The 25,292-nt window shown below is 40.3% G+C and overlaps 1 protein-coding gene across 3 annotated transcripts; it reads left to right on the top strand.

The window, feature by feature from the left end:
- Positions 1–413: 413 nt before the first annotated feature.
- Positions 414–25,292, top strand: ZFX (zinc finger protein X-linked). 3 transcript variants are annotated; one of them, XM_075174772.1, is made up of 8 exons: positions 414–505; positions 6,510–6,598; positions 7,065–7,631; positions 16,558–16,707; positions 16,904–17,047; positions 17,140–17,274; positions 19,830–19,970; positions 21,451–25,292. In XM_075174772.1, the coding sequence occupies exons 2-8, from the start codon at positions 6,538–6,540 to the stop codon at positions 22,635–22,637; spliced, it is 2,385 nt and encodes a 794-aa protein (XP_075030873.1). In that variant the 5' UTR covers positions 414–505; positions 6,510–6,537; the 3' UTR covers positions 22,638–25,292. The 3 variants fall into 3 exon arrangements, with proteins under 3 accessions (XP_075030873.1, XP_075030883.1, XP_075030890.1); XM_075174789.1 differs by lacking the exons at positions 414–505; positions 6,510–6,598; positions 7,065–7,631 and adding an exon at positions 8,755–8,832; XM_075174782.1 differs by lacking the exons at positions 16,558–16,707; positions 16,904–17,047; positions 17,140–17,274 and having other exon boundaries at positions 415–505.

The raw sequence follows: 25,292 nt of genomic DNA, 5'->3' as shown, positions 1-25,292 counted from the left end.
GAGGGGAGGGGGGTCCCCGGGGCAGCCGCTCCGCTTCGGGGGCGCACGCCGAGCCCCGAGCGGCGCTTCGCGGCCGAGCTGCGGCGGAGGCGGCGGCAGGAGGAGCCGCAGGGAGCCGAGCGCCACCGCGCCTCCCCCCCCCCCCGCCGCCGCTGCCACCGCCACCACCACCACCCCTACCCGCGCCGGCTCGCCTCGCCCGGCAGCGGCCCCCGGCCCGCCCGGCGGCCCCGGCCCCGGCGGGCGGCTGGCCCGAGGCGGCGGGCAGCGGCGGCGGCGCGCTCCCTTCCGCCTTTTCCTGGGTCTCTCTCGGGCAGTGACGTGACGTGCTGACGGCGGGCCCGGCCCGGGGAGCTTGGCCGCTTCCACTCAGCTCCGAGCTCGGCCCCTCCCTCCCCTCCCGCCCGCCCGCCCCGCCGCAGCCGCCGCCGCCGCCGCCGCGCTCGGCCCAGTCGCGCTGAGAGAGGCCGCGCCGAGGCGAGCGCCGCCGCCCGCCACCCGCACGGTAAGCAGCCCCGGGGCTGGGCCCCGCCGCCCGGCCCGGCCCGGGCCTTCCCCTGCCCGCACCAGGCCGCAGCGCAGGCCCCGAGGAGGCCGCAGCTAGGCCGCGCCAGGGCTCCGGCAAAAGAGCGGGCCGCAGGGCCCGGGTCGGCGGGTTCCGCACGCTCGGCACGGCCCTGGGCAGCGGGGGCGGCGGCGTGAGGGGAGCGGAAGCGGAGGGGGGTGGTTGCGGGCTCGGGGGGAGGCGGGCGAGGTCGGTGCCAGGCCCCGGGCCCGGCCGAGGGGGGTTCGGAGAGTGTCTGGAGGAGGAGACAAAATGGCGGCGCGCGGGGGGGGGGAGGCGGAGGGCGCTGGGCGCCATCTTGAATTAATCGCTCGCCATAGCCCGTACCTCCGCGCAGGCCGGGCCGGGCCGGAGGGGGGAGCCCCTGGCCCCGCTCATCGCAGCGCCGGGCCGCAGGCTCCGGAGAGGGAGAGCCCGTAGCCTCCCCACCCCCGCTTCTCCCCCCTCTCCCCCGCCTCTTCCTCCTCGGCGCCTGCCAGCCAGCGAGTCGCAGGGGAGCTTGCCGCTTTCCGGCCCGTGGCGGCTTCCTGTGCGGCCGCGCCAGGGCTGCCAGCCGTGCCCCCTCCTGCCGCGGCGCCCAGCGCGTCAGCCCCGCGATCTCCTCTCCTCCCGGCCGGCCGGGAGTTCGGGCAGCGCTGGCTGGGAGGTTCGCCCCCGGCCTCCTTTGCCCAGCCGCCCCGCGAGGAGCCGGGTGCGGAGGCGCGGGCCCCCCCTTGGTGCTGGCTTCTCCTCCCCTCTGGCTATCCCCTCTCCTGCAGAGGCCCCCAGCTGAGTGGAAGCTAGTTTCAAAGGGGCGCCCGGGACTGGTTATTTCCCTAATTTAGGTTTCGTTAAGAATTAGCTTAGGTGTCGTCTGATGCACAACATCACTGTGAAATCTGGAGAAAACCCGTATTTTTAAACAGTTTCTGCAAATACCCACACCACTGAACTACAACAAAGAGGAAAAGACTTGCTATTTTTTACGAAATCGCAATGAAAACAGCAGTACCGATTGTCCTGCCAAAACTGAGGGAGGCGCATCAAGAAATAAACAGCTAAATGATTACACTATCACATTTGTAACATTGTTTTTATTCTTCCATTTATTCACCTAATACTCACCTAATAATCCTGGGGCTTATTTCCAAGATAAGAATTAGACGCTATAGGAGTGTAATTTTTTTACCTTTCATGTGTGTGTGATTGAAAGCTTGTGTGTACATGGCATTCTCCGTAAGTGGGTCACGTAGGGAGAGTTGTGACGCTGCAGCAATAGTGTAGACTGAACCCGCAGTCTCATAACGACAGCGAAGCTTCGGGTGGCTCGGGGCTCTAGCCCAATTGGGACATGCAAGGCATGCTGCAGTTTTTAATGTGACGTAGCAAGGCACGATGGGAACTTGGTTATGGTTGTACACTAAGTCACCTCAGCTTTGGTAGGGGCCGGGCCTTGGATGTGGGGAATTTTGCTGTTTATGCCTTGTTTTTTCTGGGAAGGGTCAGAATTTTGCTGTGCAAGTATTTGGTTTATGCCCCTGACCCCAAATAAACAGATGTCCTCTTCTTTCTTCAGGATTAGGCAACAGACTGTCTTAGGTATTTCTTTTTCATAAGGATGGCTTTTCTGAGGTTTCCCCTTTTTCCCCTTCTCCTTTTTTCCCATTTTCCTTTTTTTTTTTTTTTTTTTTTTTTTTTTTTTGTGAGAGCAGAGAAACTGACAGTTTCTGTGGCATATTAAAGCTCTTTCTTCTAAGGAACTCTATTTTTAAAGTTGTTCTCTCTTTAAAACGTGACAGCTCGTCTATTTCTTTTTATTCTATCTTGATTACCTTGCTAGGCCTATTGAGTCAAGGATTTGTAATGTGGCAAGACTAGTGCACTGTCTGCGTTGCTTCTCTTGACTGATTGTACTCAAGATCAGATTCACGGAAAATACCTGTTTTTATTTTGGGAGGTTATTTTATTGATAGTAGCTTAATACCATTTCTTCCATGAATATATAATTTGCTATCTGTCGTTCCACTTGAAAATATTGCCTTGACTTTCATAAAACCAAAACCAGCCAAGTCTCTGAATAAATAGGTAAAAATCAATTTGTAAGAACTAACTTTACAAACAGAATTAGGTGTATTTCAGAGTTCTATTAATTCTCGATCCATGTGAGGCTGACATAGACCAAGCCAAGTAAAAGATGTAGATGTTTAGTTGTTTTCAGAGGTATAAAACCTGGTTTTAAGTGCCTAGGCTTTTTCTGTTGTAGTGGTAGAAGAGCAGTTCCCGAATTACTGAGATTGGAACAAAGAACCACGTAGATTTGGGTGTTGAGAAGGACTAAGTATAGGGAAGTGGCACCTGCTTCTCTTTGAGAGTTTAGGTTCCCAAACCGGAACTGAAAATTGCCTCTGTCTGCTTCGGTGCCAGAAGCTGCTCCTGAGGTAAGTGTCAGCTGGAATATTTTGAAAGAACTGAGAGGACTTTCTGCCCTTCTTGAAATCTCGCAGAAAAATGAACTGCTGGGATTGCTTCTTAGCCTTACGGTACCACAGAGCTTAGGGTGCTTGCCCAGGAATTTGAAGATACTCGGCGTGGTGCTCGCAACAGGACGCTCTGGTATTTCTCGTGTCGCAGAACAGTGCCTTCATCATGGAGCTGCCGGTTGGTACACAACCGTGTGGCATACCTTCCTTTGTGTGGCTGAATCTTGGGCCCTTTGCTGGCCCACTGCTCAGAAGAAGAGCAAGCAGGAAGAAACACAGTATTTTCTCATCTGCTGGTTAGAATGCTCAAACCCTGAAACGATTTCAGGAAATGTTGGGGGATTTTTTTTTCCCCCCATCCATGGACAAATGCCTTGATGCCTTTTTGGATGGCAGATTTTGATTTAGGCACCTTTACCATTTTAGATAGTTTAGTTAATTTTTTTTTTTTAAATGGCTGCATCCTCTTCTGGTCCTCTTTCTGCAGCAAAAGTCTGTGGAGATGGGGTCTATGCCCTAGTGGAGCACTTTTAAAGTCTGTATGGTCCTGCACAGGGGTAAGAATTTCTGTACATGAATTTTTTGGCTGGGTCTGGGTGCAAAAGCGCATTATGGGAAACCTTATTTAGGAAGAAACTCATTCAGTGAAAGGGTAAGGGTTTTTTTCCTTCTTCTTTGGAACAAGTACCAAAGCATAAATCTGTGGCCTTTTTAAGACTCGGTCTTGAAAACCCATGTGCCTGGGAAACTTCAGTTTGTGTAGAACCTGAGCCTTTGTTTTCCAGATATTATGCCTCTGTAGGTGAACAGACCTCGCCAATACAGAAGAGGCCACACTGTTATGCAGAGTATGCAGCTGAAGGTCTGCTGGGCTGTCACTGGTGGTGGCAGTGTCTTTATGAATCTGTACCATCGTGAACACCACAGAGACTTGTTGGTTTTAGCGTCAGTAGCCTGGAATCTGGGCAGCAGTGAGAGCAGCAGTGAAGAGATGGCGTCAACAGGCTCGTTCTGGAAGCCGGGAAGTAATGGTGGCAGCCTCTGGGTCTCATGGTTGGAGAGGATAGACAGAAGGACGATGAAGGAGAGCCTCACTCATAGAGACAGTGAGGAATTTGGGGAGAGTATAGGATAGAGAAAGTACTTGAATGAATCATAAGAAGTAGGAATTTGTGGTGGAGTGGTGGTCAGGTGGGTGATGAAAGCAGGAAGCGGAGAAAACGAATGCCAGTTCTTCTAGTAGCTAGTGGTGAACTGGCACTTCAAGCTGGTTGGGTTGCAGCCGATCAGAGGCTAATATGTATGATAATACAATCCTCAAAAGCACAGGCAGAAATGTCTTGACTTTTCCCAGAGAGCTGGACAGCGAGTGCTAGCTGCTTATGTGTGTGTTGCCCAAGGAGAGAGGCAATTTATTTCCGCCAACCCTTAATCCCCCCTGCCTTCTCCAAAAAAATCTCTGAATCGCTGATACAATCTTTGCTACAAATTGATGAGTAGCATGGCTTTGTGTGAATGATGGGAGTGTGCTGTAGTTATAAGCTGGAGAGATTAAATGAGCGACGAGGATGTAATGAACATGCTATAGGTATAGGCACACAAGAAGTTGGAGAAGAAGCAACAGAAAAGAAGAAACTAAACACTGAAGACAACACAGAAAAGATGGCAAGATGAATAGGAAAGATCCTTGTAATAAACTGGCTAGGTGTATACTGAATAGATGGAAGTAAACCAATTTGGGTATGAATAATTCTTGCTTAAATGACTGTATGAAACCTTATTATTCTGTTCTTGTTTCTGTGGCATGGCAGAAGTTGATTGCCATCAGTCAAGATATGTCTTGTATCTGAGGCTGAGAAATGCTTTTCTTCTGTTCTTGATTCTGAAAAAAGCATCTGTGTGATGAGCTGTTCCTGTTAATAGTGGGTGCTTCTGACAGAAATGCTTGGCAGTCAGAATAATTGTGAGGTGATTTATGTTCAGCTGGACACCACAATAATTTGTTAGCGCAGCTGCCTTTAAAATATAGGGGCCTTCCAACTGAATATCACACAAATATGGGACCCCTTGGAAAATTACTAGACTGCCGCCGCTTTTCCTCCAGTTCAATTTCTGGCTATATTTCTCCCTCAACTTGTAAAAATACATTTTCTGAGATCTATAAATTAGGTGGTTAGCTGCGAAGAGTTGAGAAAAGTTGAGCTAAAAAAATGGTGAAGTCTAGAAAATACTCGCTACAGATTATGGTTGTAGGTTTGTGTTTTGGAGTAGTTGTTAATTTTTTCTTTTGTATGACAGTTTCCCCCATGAAGACTTAATTAGCGTAAATGTTAGTTGACATAATTCGGAAAGGTTATGATTCTTATGGAAACCTTGGGAAGAATCTTAATGTTTTCTCTAGGTCTTTTGTGAAAGTATCACCGGAATGGGGAGATTTCTGCCTGTCACTGTGAAAAATGTTTGGAGGAAGAAGAATCGCATCTTCCACTTGTACAGAAACATGAGCAGAAACGTGTAGCAGCGTTCTGTTGCTTCTTGCTGGTTCTGCACTTAAGAAACTATTGGACTAAGTGCAAGAGAGTAGTACAAGTTTATGTTAGATCGCATTTTACTCAGCTAGGTTTGCCCGATCCTAATTATAATGCACATATATACGCAGCAAAATTTAGATTGCAGTTTCAGATTTTATTAAGTATTTTAACTTTCTGGTCTCGTTTGGTTCTTTTGTTAAGAAGATTGAAATCTTAAGTTGTTCTTATGCATTGAAGAAAGGTTGACATTCCGTTCAAAGAAATGTGGCAGAATATGACATTCGGTAATTTTTGAGAACTGGTGATATTTTTTAATACAAAAGCAGATAGGTACTTTGTCTTGGGGCAGGAGTTTTTAAACTATTCACACATCTGGAGTTTGAAAACATGGTGTTATGTTCTGGAAGCAGTTTACATTGGTGATTTCAATTCCTGAAGTGACATAAGAGTAACTTCCTCCTGACTGCCCAAGTATGAACACAGGGGACATCAAAAGCGGTGTGCATTTCAGATTATTAGCTGTCTAACTTACCTTATCAAGCTTTATTGATTTGACAATGCTGTATTCCCCACCGTCCAAAAAAGACTTGAGTGTGAACTTGTCTAGGCTTTGTCTTAATTTTTTTTTCTTTGTAAGATTATAAGGAAATCATGTTTTCATCTCCTGTTACCAGCTGCTTCTGTATTTGTGGAGCTGTGGGGTTTTGAGAAAGGGACCTGCAGTATTGGAGCTCACACTCGTCTTATTCAGACCCTGGGTGTTTGGTGTTCCTGAGTAGTATTTCTGGAATCCCAAACAGAGATACCCTGAGTGAAATGTGGTCCATCTTAAAGTCAAGAGGTGTTATCTGTTAACTTCCATGAGCCCAAAATTTCTGCTTTTGAGTGCACAGGCAGAGGCAACCTTCATAGCATAACACGAGCTAAATAACCTTTCTTCTTTACCTTCTACAGACACTGTGACTGATGAGAGTTAAAGGCCATGGATGAAGATGGGCTTGAATTGCAGCCACATGAGCCAAATGCATTTTTTGATCCAACAGGTCTGTCTGGAGATAATGTGTAGTGAAGAGTGTTCATATTAGATGCTATTGACTGTTTGTTGTTTACTTTATTTTTGCTTAAAAAGTGCTATGCTGCATCAATGCTTTTGTGTAGAGTAGTCGCTTTCGATTTTCGGTTGTTTTTATTACTCAGAGCAATATGAATGAGCTACTGTTCTGTCAAGTAATAGTTGTTTGGATATTGGGGGAGAGTCTAAAAATTGGTAACCTTTTCCAGGAGAGAAAATGTTGTTCATCTTAGTTATGTTAGCACCTACTGAGGACTTGCTTTATCAGCTCCCCATATATCTGCCTAATCTCTTAATTGCTTACAGGCTACTATGCCTGTTCTACTAAATTGCAGCATAGTGTAAAAGTTGAAGTAAAATAGAAGTAATTTCAATTATTAACCACTTAATCTGAGTTAGTTTTACAATTTAACTGCTATTTTAATTATGTGTTTCAGGAGCTGATGCAGGACATATGGATGGAGATCAGATTGTTGTGGAAGTACAGGAAACAGTATTTGTTTCAGATGTAGTCGACTCAGATATAACCGTGCATAATTTTGTTCCTGATGATCCAGATTCTGTAGTAATCCAAGATGTCATTGAGGATGTTGTTATCGAGGATGTTCAGTGCCCGGATATCATGGAGGAGCCAGACGTATCTGAAACTGTCATTATTCCCGAACAAGTGCTGGACACAGACGTAGCCGAAGAGGTTTCTTTGGCTCATTGCACTGTCCCAGACGATGTTTTAGCTTCTGACATAACAGCAGAAGCCATGTCTATACCAGAACATGTACTGACAAGTGAGTCAATGCATGTACCTGAAGTTGGACATGTAGAACATGTAGTTCATGATAACGTTGAAGAAGCAGATATTGTCACTGATACCCTGGGAACAGATGTTGTTTCTGAAGAAGTCTTGGTGGCAGACTGTGCATCAGAGGCAGTGATCGATGCCAATGGAATCCCTGTGGAACATCAAGACGAGAAGGGCAACTGTGAAGATTACCTTATGATTTCCTGTAAGTGTCTGGGTAAAGCCATCGAAATTCTTATGATATGGGCCTGGGTGGTGCTTGAAATATCTGAGGGAGGGCTTATGACAGTACCAAAACCAGATTTTCTGTATTATTTAATGAAATGCAGGTCTCACATATGTACTCAAATGGGGGTATTTTTAGGAACATGTACCAGCTAAAAATTCTGGTGAAACTAATGGAGAGAAATATTGGGAACTGCATGTCTGATTATGAATTATTTCTGTAGCATTTTATAGCATATGAACAAAAGAGTAAGATTTCCAGTAAACTAAATGCCATATACTTAGTAAGAACTGAAAGAAAATAAATGTGACATTGTTTGAAAACGCATGTATATGCAGATTACTAAGATCACTGCCAAGACATTAAGAAAAGAAAAGTATTTCACGGAAACGGGAAAGTAAAAAACCCTGTTTTTTGGAAGTCCAAATGGCAATTTGTTATCTTTGTCTTGTTTTTTTGGTAAGTCCCCACCCCTTCCACCCCATTTATAGTTAGATACAGGCAACAATATGGGGTTTTTTGCTGTTAGAATGTGTTTTCTTCTCGTGATAAAGCAAAGGACAGAGGTATGCTGCTAACAAAAAGAGTAGCTATTGCTGCTCATAGCTGAGAAGCAACCATGAATATCTTAATCTCCCCTAGGAACAGTGGCACAATCCATTTGAATCACATTTCAAAAGACTTAAAAGTAGAGGGTGGAGAAAAACAGAGCATATCATCAATCCTGTTTCTACTGAGGATATCCATTTGTGGGAACTAGAGCTTACTCTAAGTATGTTACTTAGCATAATGCTTCCTCAGTGCAGCACCTAGGAACATCAGAGTGTCACAGCTGAACATTTGTTTGTTGTAGAAATAGAAAAGCTTTGTTAGGCTGGTTTGTTTAATTGCCATTTCAGGCACTTCAATTTTGTGTAGCATTAAATGACTCCACTGGTGAGGCATACTTCATGCTCTGCTTCAGTTACCTTTTTTTTTCTTTTCTTTTTTTGTTTTTTTTTTCTTTTTTTTTTCCTTTGGACACTTTTTTGAAATGTATAATAACTTGTTTTAATTTTATATTCTGTGCTTATGGATTTTAATGTTGCTTCTCCTTACCTAGGATCACTGCATTTCTTAATTTATCATCTCTTGAGTTCCTTGAGTAACCTTGTGCAGCCATGTTTTGAGTTTATATGAGGTACAGTTAATTCTCTATTATCTGGGAAAACAATGAAATGGGATAATGCAAAATATGGATTACACAAAATACTGTAAAATTAAGCTGCAAGATCATACTCAGGTGAAATAGATCAGGGATGCTGCTCTCTGAAATAGTGTTTAACCAAACTAATAAATGCACCCTGTACATTATGGTACAGATACAACTTTCTGATTCCAGACCCGAGTTAGATCAGATGAAAGCAGCTCATATACTTCTGTACGTGCAGCATAGTTAGCCACAAAGTGGGTAATCCACTTGTGGATAATTGAGGCCTGACTGTGTAAAGACTCTGGTGGTGATCCTTACCTGTTTCTTACCCTGACTGTAGCTCTTTAAGATGCTGTTGCTCCTGTCTCTCTGCTCACCCTTCCCCTGCAGGTTGTCATCCTGCAGCATGGGCAGCAGAGTGAAGCCTCTGGGGCTGCTGTCATAGGAACACTTTGCAAACTGTGTCTGTGTAAATTCAAGTGAGAGGGGCGGGCAGATACGTGTCCCATTTAACCGTTGCCAGAATGTCTTGGTAGATGCCATATTGCATGATCCCTAAAATACCCACCCAGCTAGGAAGTCGTCTTACATGTACCAGTCGTCAACAGGTAGTAACTGGCAGAAAACATAGGAATTTAATTGTTCAGTTGTGCTGGGATATTCTCCATTCTCAGTCATGTATTTCTGCAGTTTCATGCTCTATTTAATATTAAATGCCTCTTGATAGTCTTGCAATGTACTTTGTTTAGATTCAGAACCTTAAATAAGCCAGCATTTAAAACAATCGTTATGCTACAAAACATGCATCCTTTCTATTTGTATTTAAAATGCTAAGTATGTTCTACAGTTCATTTTAAAGGGAAGTTCCCTATTACCACCTACTGTGTTTAAAGCCTGCATAACAAGTTCTTCTGGTTGTGAAGTCAGAGTCTAGTGCTTTTCCGTCAAGTAAAGACTATCTTGCCAAATAGTCTCTTCGTTGTATGGAAAACATTATTTGAATTAATTTCCTTTTTTTTTATTTTTCATTGGCCATATATGTGTTTATTGATCTATTGACTGTCTCAGTTCTTCAGTTGAACTTAGTATTAGGTGGTTTTTAAAAGGTGGTAACATCAGCCTAGTTTTTGATTTTTCATCCTAACCTGTAAATCTGCTTGATTCTGGCAAACCTCCCTGAACTGCTGGGGCAGATGTTGGAATGTAATTTTGTCTGCCATTACAGTAGCCAGATGTTGCTGCTTCCCAGATCTGGGAGCTAGACTGCGTTCTTCAGGATGCTTTTGCCTGTCTTCTTTTATCCAGTCACTTGCAAAGCAGGGGATGACACCTTGTGTTCTTTCTGTTGTAGGTTTCTCGGTCTATATTCTTCAACGGAAGTTATTGGCAAAATCTTTTTGCTGTCGTTTTCCTGTCGTATGGCTCTCTTTAAGTGTTTTCCATTTTTGTTCCTAATGAACTGAGTCTATATAGATTTTCTTGAAATAAGATAATTTTCTTAGCTTTATCCTGAAAATACCTGTTTTGATCTGACTAATCTACGTGTAATTTTTAATGTTGTGTTTCTACCTTATTTCTTGGTTTCAGACTGGTTTGTCTCTTCAAAGAGTACAGTCCCTGTGGGTTTCATTCTGTGACTTTACTTCAATAAACTCAGTATTTTAATATTTCTTTTCCCATTTAGATTTAATTTCGCTTCTGCATTGATGTGCCTTTGGTTTTTTTCATTTCCAAGATAATGTTTCTTGGCACAGCTTATATTATCACTTACCTTTTGCTGTACTCACCTTTTTTCTTGGATACTTTGTCTTTGCCCTCAAACTTCATTTTTGGTCCATGGTGGATTTGGGGCACTTATGGTAGAGCAGAATCAGATATTCACTCAACAAAGAATGCAAACTGCTACTAGTTAGTAGCTTGAAAAGGATTCAAGGAGGCTTGATAAATCAGTTTTTCTTTCACATGTGCCATAACAAGCCAGTTCATGAGTTTGGTCAGGAAAGGATAAATTGTGTTCTGGGTCACACTGGTACTAATTATTTTGTAGCAAATTTTAAGGCTTGGAAAATCATTTCTCCGTAAGTGAAACAGTAATGGTGGGATTAGCTGGTGTTTGTCAAAACAACAAAAAAAACCCCCAGCATTTACTGACCAAGGAAAGTAGTGCCTTACACTTGACCATAAGATGGAAATTAAGATTTTTGCTTGTCTGATTTTATTCAATTTGGCAAAGTAAGACACATCCTCTGGCATGAACTCATTCCATAAGACAAAAAGTTGTGCTCTGATATACTCGTATTTAATTGCAGTAAAAATGGTGAGGCACAAAGGAGGATTGACAAGGGGAGTCTGGAGAGAGGGAAGGGTAGCCTCACAAAGTTTAAGCTGCAGTTTTAGGAAGTTATATGATGTTTGCAAATACAAGGGCTATGTTATGTCCATCCACAATCCTTACTTTGCTCCGCATTAGACATGTCTTTTGTTTGTTGTATCTGAATTAACACTTTTCATTACAGGAATCAGAACCTAGGGACTCAAAGAGAGAGAATAATGATTACATCTTTTCATAGGTCTAGGCGAAACCTATCTTTTCTCATCCTTGTTGGATGTTTAAGTTGAAAGCAATGGATCTGATCAACAAAGCCATAAAGTTCATGTCTTCATTAGGACCATCCAGTAGACTTCTAGTCAAGAAAACAAAATGCTTTTATTTGCTTTTTTAGCATAAATAAGTACCTCCCTCTTTTTCCCTGGAGGTTCTTAAAGATGGAGGAAATCACGTTTTTCTTTCTGTGAGGTAGAACTTGCTGCTGTGCTTCTGCCTGACCACTGGAATGGCACCAACAGTTGTTGCAGCTGAGGCTGCTCAGGAGGTCACCCTGAGAGGTGAGGGAGATGAGAGTTCCCTTGGGCTGAGTGATGCCTCAGAGCTTAGTCTGATTTGCATGCTGGGGAGAGCAGGACGAGAAGGACAACTGTTAGATACCAGTTGGGAGCTCAGGAAGCTCTCCTCTGCTAGATTGCTGCCCTGAGGGGAGCTTCAGGCACATAGGGTATGCTGTTGCTCATGTGTAATGGCAATGGCATTAAAATCAAAATAGAACAGATTTCTGTTTTCTCACAGGTTAGGAAACCTGCTTTGCTATTTAAGAAATAACTGGACGATAAAAATAACTTCTTCAGTGGACTAGGAATTCTCTGCTATCAAGTGAAGTACAAGTAAAATGTTTCTATCACAGATAACTGAACAAAGTCTGCCTGGGGAATACAGCATGCTTTTAATCTATTTTAGAGAAAACAGAATAGTTAGCAGTGGCCTTTTTCATTAAGAATGGTTAAATAGGGTTGTTTATTTTGTAAGCAGGCAAGTATCCCATGATAGGCATTTTTTTAGTAGCGAAGAGAATCATTTGGGAACATAAAGGCTGGCAAAATAGATGATTCTCATGTAATTGCTCCGTAGATAGATTTTAAAATCCGTTCAACTGGTGTAGAGTCAGACTTTTTCTTAGAGTGTTTATAAGAATTGTTTCAGTGTGTTATTTAGCATGAGCGGTACATACTTGAAAAAGATGGAAGGTTTCTTAGTGCGTAAGTGAATTTTATCTTTTACAATCCTTTTATTTTCTTGATTAATCCCATATAGAGGAGAAATGGTAGGAAAGAATGAATGTAAAAGCTTATGGTTTCATTAAAAAAACGCAGACAGTTACAGATATTTGCATTTTTCTAGTTAGGAGTAAAAGGCTGCAAGGCTACAAAGGCTGTATCTGCTGATCCATTAAATATTGGATATAAAAAACTAAAAACAACTTATTGGGCAAAGTGTATGTCATACTTAAACAAAAGGTGTATCATTTAACCAAATGCAGCATGCAGGATCTTGGGCTAGCATTTATGCTCCTATGTGGGGAAACTGGCCTCAGCTGGGTTTTAAATACTGTTTTTATTATCAATGCACAGGAGCTTGTTTCTGTCCCAAAAATGCCATTGGACATATTTTAATAGGAGGGTAAAGATATAGGAGGTAATTATTGGTTGGACATTATAGTTTATGACATTATATGATTTTTTTAATTAGATGTAATATTTTCTAGGCGACAAATGCTGTCATCATGATAGAACACATATTAAACAAACAATTTGTTGTTAAACTTGCCTGCATCTTTCATTTCTTTGCTTTACTCTTTATTCCTTTTTTTTTAATCTGTTTGTCTCTTTTTGTTGATTTCCTTGTAAATGATAACCAGATAGGCTTTAAATATGCCACGTCTTCCATGTTGTGTGACACCTTTCTCATCTGTTCGTGCTTTTAATAAAAATTCAAGCATTATCTTTATATGGAAGCAATTATTGCAACATTGCAGAAGCGCATACGTTTTTCAGTTGTTTCTTGCAGCTCATAGTATGCAAAGAGCAGGCTCCTCTAATCAGTGAAGTCTGTGAAGAGCGTCAGCGAACTAACCATAAAATGCATTCTTGCAATTTATGTAAAATAACGTTGTGTCTAATAATTTTTCTCTATTTTTTTTTAACTTGGAGAGTTAGTCTGAATCCACTTGCTTACTGAAGTAAAGCTACCGTCTAGTAGAGGGGAAAAAAAATGATACATTTAAAGTTTTAGTGTTCAGTTAATATCTAATTAAATGGAGGCACAAGGTATGACAGCATTGGAATAATGCTAGTCTGAACTTTTTTCTAGCATGCGACTTGTGATTAGTTTAGTAACTGCCCAGCATCTCTACTTGAAAGGAAGTGGTCTCTTATAAGCTTAACTAATACTTTTAAGTACATTTGGAGGTGTTTTTTGTAATTTCAAAGAGCAACAATGTGAGAGAAGATCAGTCATGCATGGTATTTGTGGGATCGCTTGATGGGCTGTGAATTTGAATGAAAAATTCAAACATCATCAGAGTTCCAACTTCAAACATTGATCAGTCAAGTATTTATGAATATAATTTTCTCTTGATTGTGAGACTGAGATACGTGGAGAATGCAGAAACATGCGGAAAGTGTTAAACAGAAATCAAATTTCATAAAAGCTGCCAGAACATCAGTGAATCAGTATAGATAAATGCTTATATAGCCATAGGACAAAATACTATGGAAATGGTGCTGTGTGTGACAGATACCCGTTCTCTTTTGCCTTGTTTTTCTCTTCTTCTGATTTTTATCTTTTTTTCTACCTTTTTCTTTCCACCCTACTTTTCTTCCTGTTACCTGTTTGCTACTATACTGCAAATACTATTACTTTTCAAGCCCTCAGGGACTTTAGTTCTTCAAGTATTACCACAGTGAAATTTTTTCCTTTTGGATGAGAAAAGTTGGCCTAATATTCCTACACATCAATTTCCTTATGTTTTAATGGTGCTGTTAAAAATATTTAAACCGGTTGTTACATTTTGAAAACACTGTTGGGTGTTGGGTTGAAAACACACATAGAGGGAGATCAGGGATAAACAAACTTTAAATTATATAATGATTTTTTAAAATCATGTTGTTTAAAAGATGACTTTGAACCTCGGAGAATTTATTTCAAAGAGTAAATGGAGCATATTTTTAAGATCTAGAATTGTCTGTTGTGTGAATGTTATCAATGGATACTTCCATTGATATGTACGGAAGTAAAAAACTCTGTTTTGGTTAAAAGAAACCAGCCTGTTTCACACGGTGCATGTAGGTTTGTTTTCTCTTTGATTGCTTCAGCCATAATTTTCCTTCCTTGAGTATGTTCCAGCATCAGTTGAGCTTGGTGGCAGACTTCCCCTTTGGCTTCAGCAGTGTAAAATCAGTCTACGCTGATTTGAAAGCCTTCCAAGTACACGTGCGTGACACTGGAAACAGTCAAGTTAAAGGAGAACAACTACATAAATCTAGTGTAGGAACGAAAGCAAGTTTTCTTTTTGTTGTAGTTCCAATAATGTTTGGTGTTTCATGCATATGCCAAAGAGTTCATGAAAGTCTGCTCAATAACTGAATATACGTGCTGTGGAGCTACGTTGTTAACATGATTCAAAAGAAAATTTTAAGGTTTTTACTTTTGAAATGCTTTGAGGTTTCAGCTACAAGATGTTATGTTGTCCTGTGGCACAAAATCATTTTTTAAACATCGTACTGCTTGAAACATTCTGTACAGTGGCCATTGATCATGAACTTGCCATAAGAGTATGTAATGTTTTTTCTGCTGCTCTTTTGGTGAGGAGAGAGATAGACTAATTTATTTTAGTGCTTCACAGTTTAATGTTATTCATATTTCTTTGTGAATAATGATGGCTGATTGAGAAATTGTACTTAAATACAGTTGTGTTTGATACATGAGACAGAACACATGCTAGTTTATCTAATTTAAAGACTAATTTGTTGACTTCATGGCAGGAAAATAATAGTAATAATGTTTTGAGTTTGTTTTTTTTTTAAGTAGATCTTCAAGTAAATGGAAGAGTTGCGGTTACTGAGCAGTAAAGCTATGATTTCGTTATGAGGGTAGTTTAATGAGTGCCAGTAAAATAAGCATACTTTATTAAGCATTTTGTATGTGGTAGTTAAAAATTCTACAGCATTTATGGGACATTTCTTACACTTCCTTTAGTATAAATTTCATGTCGTCTTGTCATGAATTGAAGTTATGTATGGCTCTGAGGGAGCCATGTCAGCCTCCAAAAGTGACTTTATCAACAGTAAAGTCACAAATTACAAAAGTATGCCATCATGTTAAGAATTCTTAAATAATCTCAACACTCGAGATACTTCTGAGGCTTCTGAAATGGGGAGATTCTCTGAAGGTCTTGAGATATGAACGCATATTTAGTATTTGTTTCTTGAAAACCCGTGCTTGGTAAACTAAGATGGGGGGTGTGCGTGCGCCTATGTGGAGTATGCCTTAAAAATCAGAAATGTGTTCCTCATAAAGTTGGCTGTTAGCCATGCTTATGTGGGAGGCCTAGGCAAGTTATGGCAATTCAGACTGAAGCGTGGTGTCGGTGCACTTCTGAAAGGAAGAGAGCGAAATTTGAGACAATAGTAAGGAGAGTATATAGGGCTACAGCATGAAATCCAGTGCAAGTCCCTTTCACCATGAACGATTAGTTGAGTAGGTTCACCAATGCTGAAGCATCAGGGCAGCGCTTTGATACTGTGCTCGATGCCTCAGCTCTTGAGTGGATGAGAAAAGTGGAGGGGTTTCTTCCTGTAGTTTTCATTTAGGTCTCCTCTCTAGTCAGCTGAAGAAGCATCAATAACACCGCTTTGCAAGGAACCAGGTCTGACTGGCTTGCATTAGAGACAGGGTTAAGCAACAGATAATGCTTTTGAAAAAAAAACAGTTAATAGCTTATTAGTTGTGGAGGAGAAAGCAGTTAAAACTGAGAATAAGTGAAAGTATGCCTCAGAGTAAGTACTATGTGCAGTTTCTTCCTACCATCATCTTGCTGCAGATCACTGTTTCCCTATTAGCATTGCCTGGTGTGGTGCTCATGCTTCTAGTCATACCACTGCAGCGTTCTTGCACTTCCCCCTTAACTAGAAGATACGGCTTGAATTTATTCCTGTGCTTATTGTCATTGTTTTCAAGGATATGAAAAAAATGTTTATGGGTAGGTTCTTTATCACAACGTAATTTTAAACTGCTTCCAAATTTGAGTAATAAAGTAATAAAGTCTTTCATATATGTCTGTCTGTATATGACTGGATAATTGTAATAACTTGTTTTTGTAGTGGATGATGCTGGTAAGATAGAACACGAAGGTTCTGCTGAAATTACCATGGAAGCAGAGTCAGAAAGTGGCTCTTGTAAAGTGGATGGCATTTGTCCAGAAGTCATCAAGGTCTATATATTCAAAGCAGATCCTGGAGAAGATGATTTAGGTAAAATATGCTCATTTTAGAATACTCCAACCTGACATTTGAAATTTTGCATAATTAGAGACTGTTGTTTCTTTCAAGTCATCTGTAAAGAGCTGGAGGTCTAATGTTAGAGTGACAAACTTTCTGTTTTCTGCAGTTTAGCATAGAATTTGAACAAAGTGTATTTAAAATATTTTGCTCTGGTCTTCCTCATTAGGGGGCACAGTAGACATTGTGGAGAGCGAGCCAGAGAATGACCACGCAGTTGGATTACTTGATCAAAATAGCAGTATTCGTATTCCAAGGGAGAAAATGGTTTACATGACTGTAAATGATTCTCAGCATGAAGATGAAGACTTAAGTAAGTAGGTGGCTTTCATTTGGGAACAGGGATTTTCACTTTCAGCAGTGCAGTGTTCCTATTAATTTTTTCTTGACTTCTTTTTCTCTTAGATGTTGCAGAAATAGCTGATGAGGTTTATATGGAAGTGATTGTAGGAGAGGAGGATGCAGCAGTGGCCCATGAACAGCAAATTGATGACACTGAAATTAAAACTTTCATGCCCATAGCTTGGGCAGCAGCTTATGGTAGGTAATACTCAAAGAATTCTTCCTGGTGACACTGTCTATAGCAAAATGTTGGGGATTGTTTTTTGGAGGGTAGCGGAGTATTTGTGCTTGTGTGTTTGTTTTTAAAGTTTTAGTTTAAGAATGATTTATTGGCATAATGAGCCTTAAAATTAAAAAGAGAAGAAGAAAGAAGCTGTAGGGCAGAATGCTTCTTATTCCTTTTTTAACAGGCGTTTTCCTACATATTTTCATGATGTAGAAGGGGAGGTACATGAGCTTTCAGCTGAAAAATTGCATCTAAAGTACATCTGTCCTTCACAGTTTTAGGACACAGTAAGAGCTGGCTTGGGAATAGAACTGAATATTTTTATTTTGGGGAAAAAAAAAAGCAGATGGGAATATGTAAGATTCAGTGTAACAGTGAAAAGCAACACTGACCTTTAGCTTGATTTAAATGCTTTCTAGAAGGAACATATAAATATGTGATTTCACTAATGGAAATAATTTAATTGATTAACAAAAAAGAAGCTGGAAGGAGACAGCTTAAAATTATAGCAGAACCTTGAGAATATTTCCAGCATGCAGAACCTTGTTTCTTGAACGTTAGTATCTGAGCACCACCTGGTGCACAAACTGATTTCCAAAACTTACATAAGCTGGTAGAGCAAAATCTCATCTTAGAAATGTTTCTGTATTGCCCCGTTCTCCTTCTAAACATACTTTGAGTAAACGATGCGGAAGAAATAGTGGAGTAGGGGACAAAACTCAGGTTATATGTCTGCATGATGTGGATTGTGGTGATGATGCCAGCAAACAAATGGCAGGAAAGTGCTGAGAATGCGATAGGGACTGGAATCACAGACGTAAGTCAAGGGAGGGCAAGATTTCAGGGAGCAGCGTGTGTTAAAAGTTGTTTAGGAGATGGATGGTAGTGCACCCAGAGCCTTATCTTTGGCCGTATACTGGTGAGCACAGTTTCAGGGAAGAGGAAAGGACAGAAGGCAGGTTGAGTGCGAATTAAAAATGAAGTTAAGTCAACTCGAAACAACAGTTGTAGACTGAACATTCAGTTATTTTGGAGGAGGAGAAAATTGAGCAGAGTGTATTAAGAACAGAGAGATGGAATTGAAAGGAGAATTTAAGAATGTGGGAAACAGTGGAATCATTGCATTGTCAGCAGTAAGCAACCTAACATGCAAGGTGAGGGGTGGTAGGGAAGGGAAGAAATAATGAAGCATTAAGGCATGAAAATGGCAGAGGTTTGTCATCTGCAGTTCTCAGAACTCTTCTCCACTTAAAGAGGGCATCTTAAAATGTTAGATTTGTATTGTTGCTGTATTGTAGCAAAGCCCAGTCCCACTGTGCTTTACATTCCAGAAAGTTTTTGCAATTTTATTCTAGTATTAGAAAATGTTTGGGGCCTGTTTTGTGTTATACTGTAGAAGGACTCTTCATGCACTTGTTGCAGACTTTCTGCATGTAAGATGTGAAATGGGTTTTTGTTTTCAACGTTTGTCACTTGCCACATTTTCTGTTCAACGCTTGAGCTAGCATATAGATCAGAATCTTCAGGCTCTGCACATGCCTGTTCCTGGCTCTGAGTTGTCTTACATTAATTGTGAATATTCATTCTTGGCACTCTACAAAGGGAACAGCTACTAAGCATCTTGGGCATTCTTCCACTTCAATCTTCCTGTCTTACTTGTGTGCTTTGCTTTCACTAGGAACTGTTGCCTTTTATTGATTCAAGTAGATACTTAACCACAAAATTTATTGTTAAAATTTGCTTATGCTCTTAAATCACCAATGTTAAACTGATTGCCAATAAATACCTTCCCGAGGTAGAGGTATATATACCTATATATATATATAGGTATATTTACTTGTAATTTTCGTGTTTGTTTTACATGCAGTGATACCATTTGTGTATTAAACACAAAGCTCTGTGAGGCAAAGATTGTTTCCTTCTTTCTATTATACAATACTGAGCATGCTCTTTGTTCCAAGTAGAAAGAATTTGTAAGTGTTAAAGCATCAGGTGTGCAAATAGTAAGTAGTGTGCAAGTTTATGGGCTGTTCAGAACGGTTCTTTGATCGCAGTTCCACACTTGGTGTGTGAGAAACTTCAATCAGGTGAATTCATATGTCCAGAAGTGAGTGGGAGCTCACACATGAACGTGTTTCAGGACTGAGAAGAAAATGGGGCACAGTAAATATTGTGACAAGCTATCATGTACGGATGTTAAACATTTTGGGCATAATTAGCAACCAAAGAAATGCAAAAAATACCGCATTTAAAGGAGAACTCTGTGAAATGGAAAACCATTAATTCCTGTAAATTCTGTACTCCTGTAAAATTAGTTTAACAAAGCCAATGCTTCCAGATTCACGATACGAAACATAATTCGTAAGTTACATACAGAGAAGTTTTGCAGCTCATTCTGTACATTATTATGGATTGATTAAATGTCCAGGTAATAGTTTATAATTTCTTCTACTATCATTGTAGAGTTTGTTGCTCGAATAATCTGTAGAGTGATGATGATAGGTAACTTTTTAACTTATCTTGTTAGGTAATAATAATGATGGCATTGAAAGTCGGAATGGCACTGCAAGTGCTCTTTTGCACATAGATGAGTCAGCTGGACTTGGGAGACTGGCTAAGCAAAAACCAAAGAAAAAAAGGAGACCTGAGTCTAGGCAGTATCAAACAGGTGAGTATCTGGTGGCTGGCTGTACTCTCGTTCCTCTAGGCACTTATCCATGAACAGAGGTACTTTGCTGGTAGGGTGTGCAAACTCTTGTAAAAAGCAGTGATTATTTTGGGAATTACTTTGTTGACAACACTTCTCCGTCATAAATGAGTCCATATTTTATTTTGAAGTTTTTAAATACATAGCTAGTTTGGATTGTGGGGGGTGTTTTAAAGGAAACAGTCTCTGACATAGAAAAAATCCGTATCATAGCAAAAGGTTAAAAACCTATACACTTAACTTGCCACACCAATTTTAATGCTTAATGTAACTTTTTTAAAGGTGGTGTTAGATAAAGTGTTCTGTAGTAGTACTTTTTAAAGAGGCTTTTTGTCTTTATTGAAAAGATATAAAACAATACGTTTCATTATATCAGCTCAATAAGTAACTGGAAAATCTGAACTTTATATGTTGCAGTAGATAGTGTAACTTCTATACCCTTTCCTGTTTTAATTGTGAAATAAATTGCCTTGATGTTCATGCCAGTGTTCTTACTTGCAGCTGTAAGAACAGATGCGCTGTTTTGGCATTATTTGGTTTCTGCTGTTACTGTGTTATGGTCTGAATGATTTATTTGGTCTGATAAAGTTGAAAAAGCACATGACTGTTTCCTTTAGTAGCTTTGCCTTAAATGATACTAAAAGTTTCTTTCCAAATTGTGACTTAACTGTAGGAGTTCTGTTTTGTCTAGCACTGAATTAGTAAACCAGGCAAATTTTAATCTTAAAGTTTGCTTTTTCTATTTCCAGCTACCTAGTCAGTTCTCCTTCTAAAACATTTTTGGAAAAGAGCTTTTTAGCATGCCTAGACAAATTCAGGGTAAACAAATCAGGCTGATGGATGAGTTCAAGTAAGTTCCAAAGCTTTGAGGTGTCTGTATGTGAAATGTGTTCTCACTGGTTCCTGCGTGATACCTCTTCAGACTGTAACTGTGACAGATGGCACAAGAAGGCGGTGTTAGTTTGGGGACGTGTGAATTGTAGTCAGCGGTAGGTGATTAAACTGCCAGATTAAACTTTATCCAGAGATTCGTGGAAAGTCAAAGAAGATCATGTGCTATGCTTACTATGTAATACTGAGTTCAACAAGCTGGCTGCTGTTCTTTGCACCAGCGTCGGTTTCTACGTGTATTTAATGTGTAAACTTGGTCAGAATTCTTCAAAGTAGAATTATTTGAGGTGAAGAACAGCTGGGTGATGCTTTGGTTGTCTCCATCAAAAAACAGTATTTCCTTTCTCCTGGGAACGATAATGAATGAAAGTAGTAATTCCCTCAATTTCTTCTACCTAACCCAGTAACAAGCTTGTTTATTATATAGGGTAGTGTATGTTTCTGACTCTGATCTTAACGATTCAGCTTACTGTTAAGGTTGAAATACGACATTTATTGAAGTGTAATATCGTTGTATAATATTGAGGAAGGGTTTTTTGTTGTTTTTCAGCAATAATCATTGGCCCTGATGGTCATCCGTTGACAGTCTACCCCTGCATGATTTGTGGAAAGAAATTTAAATCTAGAGGTTTCTTGAAAAGGCACATGAAAAACCACCCGGAGCACCTTCTTACTAAGAAGAAATACAGATGCACAGACTGTGATTACACTACGAATAAAAAAATAAGTTTACATAACCACTTGGAGAGTCATAAGCTGACCAACAAAACAGAAAAGCTTATTGAGTGCGATGAGTGTGGGAAAAGCTTCTCTCACGCAGGAACTTTATTTACTCACAAGATGGTGCACAGGGACAAAGGCGTTAATAAAATGCATAAGTGCAAATTCTGCGATTATGAGACAGCAGAACAAGGGTTACTGAGTCATCACCTTTTAGCTGTCCACAGCAAGAACTTTCCTCATATTTGCGTGGAGTGTGGCAAGGGATTTCGCCATCCATCGGAGCTCAAGAAGCACATGCGAATCCACACTGGTGAAAAACCGTACCAGTGCCAATATTGTGAATACCGATCTGCCGACTCTTCTAACTTGAAAACTCATGTAAAGACTAAACACAGTAAGGAAACGCCATTCAAGTGCGATATTTGTTTCCAGACTTTTTCAGATACCAAAGAGCTACAGCAGCATACGCTTATGCATCAAGAAAGTAAAACACATCAGTGTTTGCATTGTGACCATAAGAGCTCAAACTCGAGTGATCTGAAACGACACATAATTTCAGTCCACACAAAAGACTATCCTCATAAGTGTGATATGTGTGATAAAGGCTTTCATAGGCCTTCGGAACTGAAAAAACACGTGGCGGCTCACAAGGGTAAAAAATTGCACCAGTGCAGACATTGTGACTTTAAGATTGCAGATCCGTTCATTCTGAGTCGCCACATACTCTCAGTTCACACAAAAGATCTTCCATTCAGGTGCAAGAGATGTAGAAAGGGCTTTAGGCAACAAAACGAGCTGAAAAAACACATGAAAACACACAGTGGCAGGAAAGTTTATCAATGTGAGTACTGTGAGTATAGCACTACAGACGCCTCAGGCTTCAAACGGCATGTTATTTCCATTCATACAAAAGACTACCCTCACCGTTGTGAGTATTGCAAGAAAGGTTTCCGAAGGCCTTCAGAGAAGAACCAGCACATTATGCGGCATCATAAAGATGTTGGGCTGCCTTAAAGTCTCTTTCACAGACTTACGGCTGGAATTATAAAGGAATTTTGCCTTTCAGGCAGTTAGCTTATTTTAAAGCCAATCACCTGCGATCACACACAAAAAAAACAACAAAAAAAACATACTGTGCATTTGATTTGTTGCTGTATAAAAATAGGATTATTGCTTCTAGTTGACTTTTATACCTTTTGTTCAATAGCGTGTTCTGAATTCTATTCAGTTTGTTTAATAAATGAAGAAAAGATGGCAACAATAAAGTTGCATTTAATAAAGTAAACCCTGTCTCTTACTGAATTTTTCAACCGTAATAGTTTATTTAAATATATTTATCTTACTGACCTCGTTGATACTCACAGTGTCCATGTTAATGCAGTTTTGTCGTGAATTTTAAAAATATGAAATTTCTCTTGATAAAATTGTCAGAGGTGTGTATAAAATGGGGAATTGTGATGCTGAAGATAAAGTCACTAGGGCCCACCTGATTGTCTTGTTTTGACTATATGGACTTTGTGGCAGGTTAACTATTTTCCATTTGAGGAGTTACACATCTAACTTTATTGCGGAAAACTATTCTGCGTTTTAATTCAGGTTTCAGAGAGAAAAATTTTTAAAAAGAGGTTTGAGGCATTTGTTATCTTTCTTTGGCAAATTTAAAAGTATGCTCAGATATTATGTTTGTTGTTCTGTGCTTCTTTGTCTTTGAAAGGTTTTGCCTGTTACAAAATGAGTTGGGGTTTTTTCAATTTACTGCTGTCTTACTGTTGGAAACATAAAATACTGTTGTTCCATTTGCAGAGTTAATAGGTCACAACTGTCTGTACATGCCGGTAAACGTACCTCAAACTTACTGCTTTTATGTATATTAGTATTTCTTTGAAAGAACAGTTTGTGGTTCAAGTCACATTTTTATTGTGAGGTGTTTTAGAGTAACATGTAAGACCAAGAGGTGCCTCGATTTTGGAAACGAGATATTTACAGTGAGAGCTTCAGAAGGGGATGGAGTGGAGCAGATGCATTCATAAGCAGTAGAGATGTTTTAATGCAGATACCCTTAGTAAGAAAAATAACTTACGATAGTAACAGAACTGTTTCTAAATTGAATGTTTTTCCTGAGCCATGAGCAGCTGTGTTAAGCTGCTGTTTATTAATTAGTACAGTATCCAGAATTAACCCAGTTCTTTTAATCTGTTTATAAACAGCTGGGAGAACATTACAATTATTATATGCAGTTTTGCCACCTGAAGACTATTATAAAATAGCGCCATATCATTTGCTAATTGCAGCATAAATGTACCAAGCACGAAGTCACGTACCTTAACAGCAACTGTGGAGCAAAAAGCCCACACCATTTCATTACATGCCAGATTTTAGGACCCGGCCCTGCTCCCCTTGCTCAAATTCCCGCCGAAGCCACTGGTTGATGATGGAGTGCAGGATTCGGACCAGGCTGCCTGCCAGCTTAGGATAGATTTGTAACCGACAATCCACTAATGGAAGAGGTTCAGAGCCTGGCCCGGTGTTGACGGCTGTTTCTAGGCAGGCAGACTTCTGTGGAAATCGAACAGGAATTTCAGTGAGGCTTTCGGGTTTGGGGTGACAACGGGGCAAAGGTTTCCTTTCAGATGTGCGTCTCCTAGGCCTTTTGCATTTTGTTTTGTTACCAAGCCCTGCTCCTACTGCTCAGCCCTTCTGTTTCACTGTAAGCCGAAATACTTGTGTTTCAATTTGCAGTTCAGGAGAGTCGAATGCCATGTCGCTACCTTTCTTGTATGTTTTTTTTTCTTTTGATGCCTGCTTGACAGTGCCCCCAGACTTGCCTGACGTGCTCCTGTGTAATGTTGCTACTAACGGGCTGTGAACCTTTAGTGTGTAATATCTAGATGTGCTGCACTGTGCCTTCGGTGAAATCCCCAGTGAAGTCAGTGGATTTCCTACACGGCCGTAGCTGTCTGTCTGTTGCCTACTGATTGCCAAATCAGATGCAGTAAAACCCAGTAGAGATTTTCCATTCGCGTCTTGCAGAGTACCCCCCTGCGACTTTTTTTCCCCCCCCTCTTATGTTGAAGTGTTTTCTAACTGGAAACCTGAAAAGTGTACAAAATCTGCATAAATTCCCATAGCATTGCCGAGGATTTTAGCCATTTTGAACTTTATTTTTTTAAATAAGCTGAAAGACAAAGAACACAATTTTACACATTTTCTTTCTCTTACGTAGCCTGGAATCATACACACTTTTTTTTTTTAAAGCACAATGTTGAAACTTTTTTTTTAATAATTAAGGGTTTGGTCAAGTGGATTTTGTAAAATGTATTTGTCTGTATAAAGAGAAAATGAAATTATAGTTATTGTTAATGTACTGACATTAGTTACAGGTTAGTTTTAATTCTTAAATAATTTGCTTAGCAAATGCTATAAAATGGATGTTTCAGTTTAATGTTTAAAAAAGGTACAGATTTTTACAAGGACATAATATAAATTATTGTTCTGTAGAAAATACCCTGTTAAATATTGTATACGTCCTTCCCTCTGTACACTTTGTAAAAAAGACAAAAGAAAAAAACAAAATACATAGAATCATATAGGGATGTGTGACATTATTGTAATTGTGTACTTGATAATAACGTGAAAAAATAAAATTCAAAATATTTTCCTGTTAAAGAA

Source organism: Calonectris borealis, chromosome 1 (assembly GCF_964195595.1).
Source record: "Calonectris borealis chromosome 1, bCalBor7.hap1.2, whole genome shotgun sequence".
In the NCBI taxonomy this organism is placed as follows: Eukaryota; Metazoa; Chordata; class Aves; order Procellariiformes; family Procellariidae; genus Calonectris; species Calonectris borealis.
The sequence above is the reverse complement of the archived record's forward strand: the minus strand, read 5'-3'. Positions and strand labels throughout refer to the sequence as shown.

Excerpts from the sequence above, each read along its gene's own strand:
- ZFX (XM_075174772.1), top strand. The coding sequence starts at position 6,538 with ATGGATGAAGATGGGCTTGAATTGCAGCCACATGAGCCAAATGCATTT. Across the intron at positions 6,599-7,064 it reads TGCATTTTTTGATCCAACAG|GAGCTGATGCAGGACATATG; the intron begins GTCTGTCTGGAG and ends TATGTGTTTCAG. Across the intron at positions 17,275-19,829 it reads AGCTTGGGCAGCAGCTTATG|GTAATAATAATGATGGCATT; the intron begins GTAGGTAATACT and ends TTATCTTGTTAG.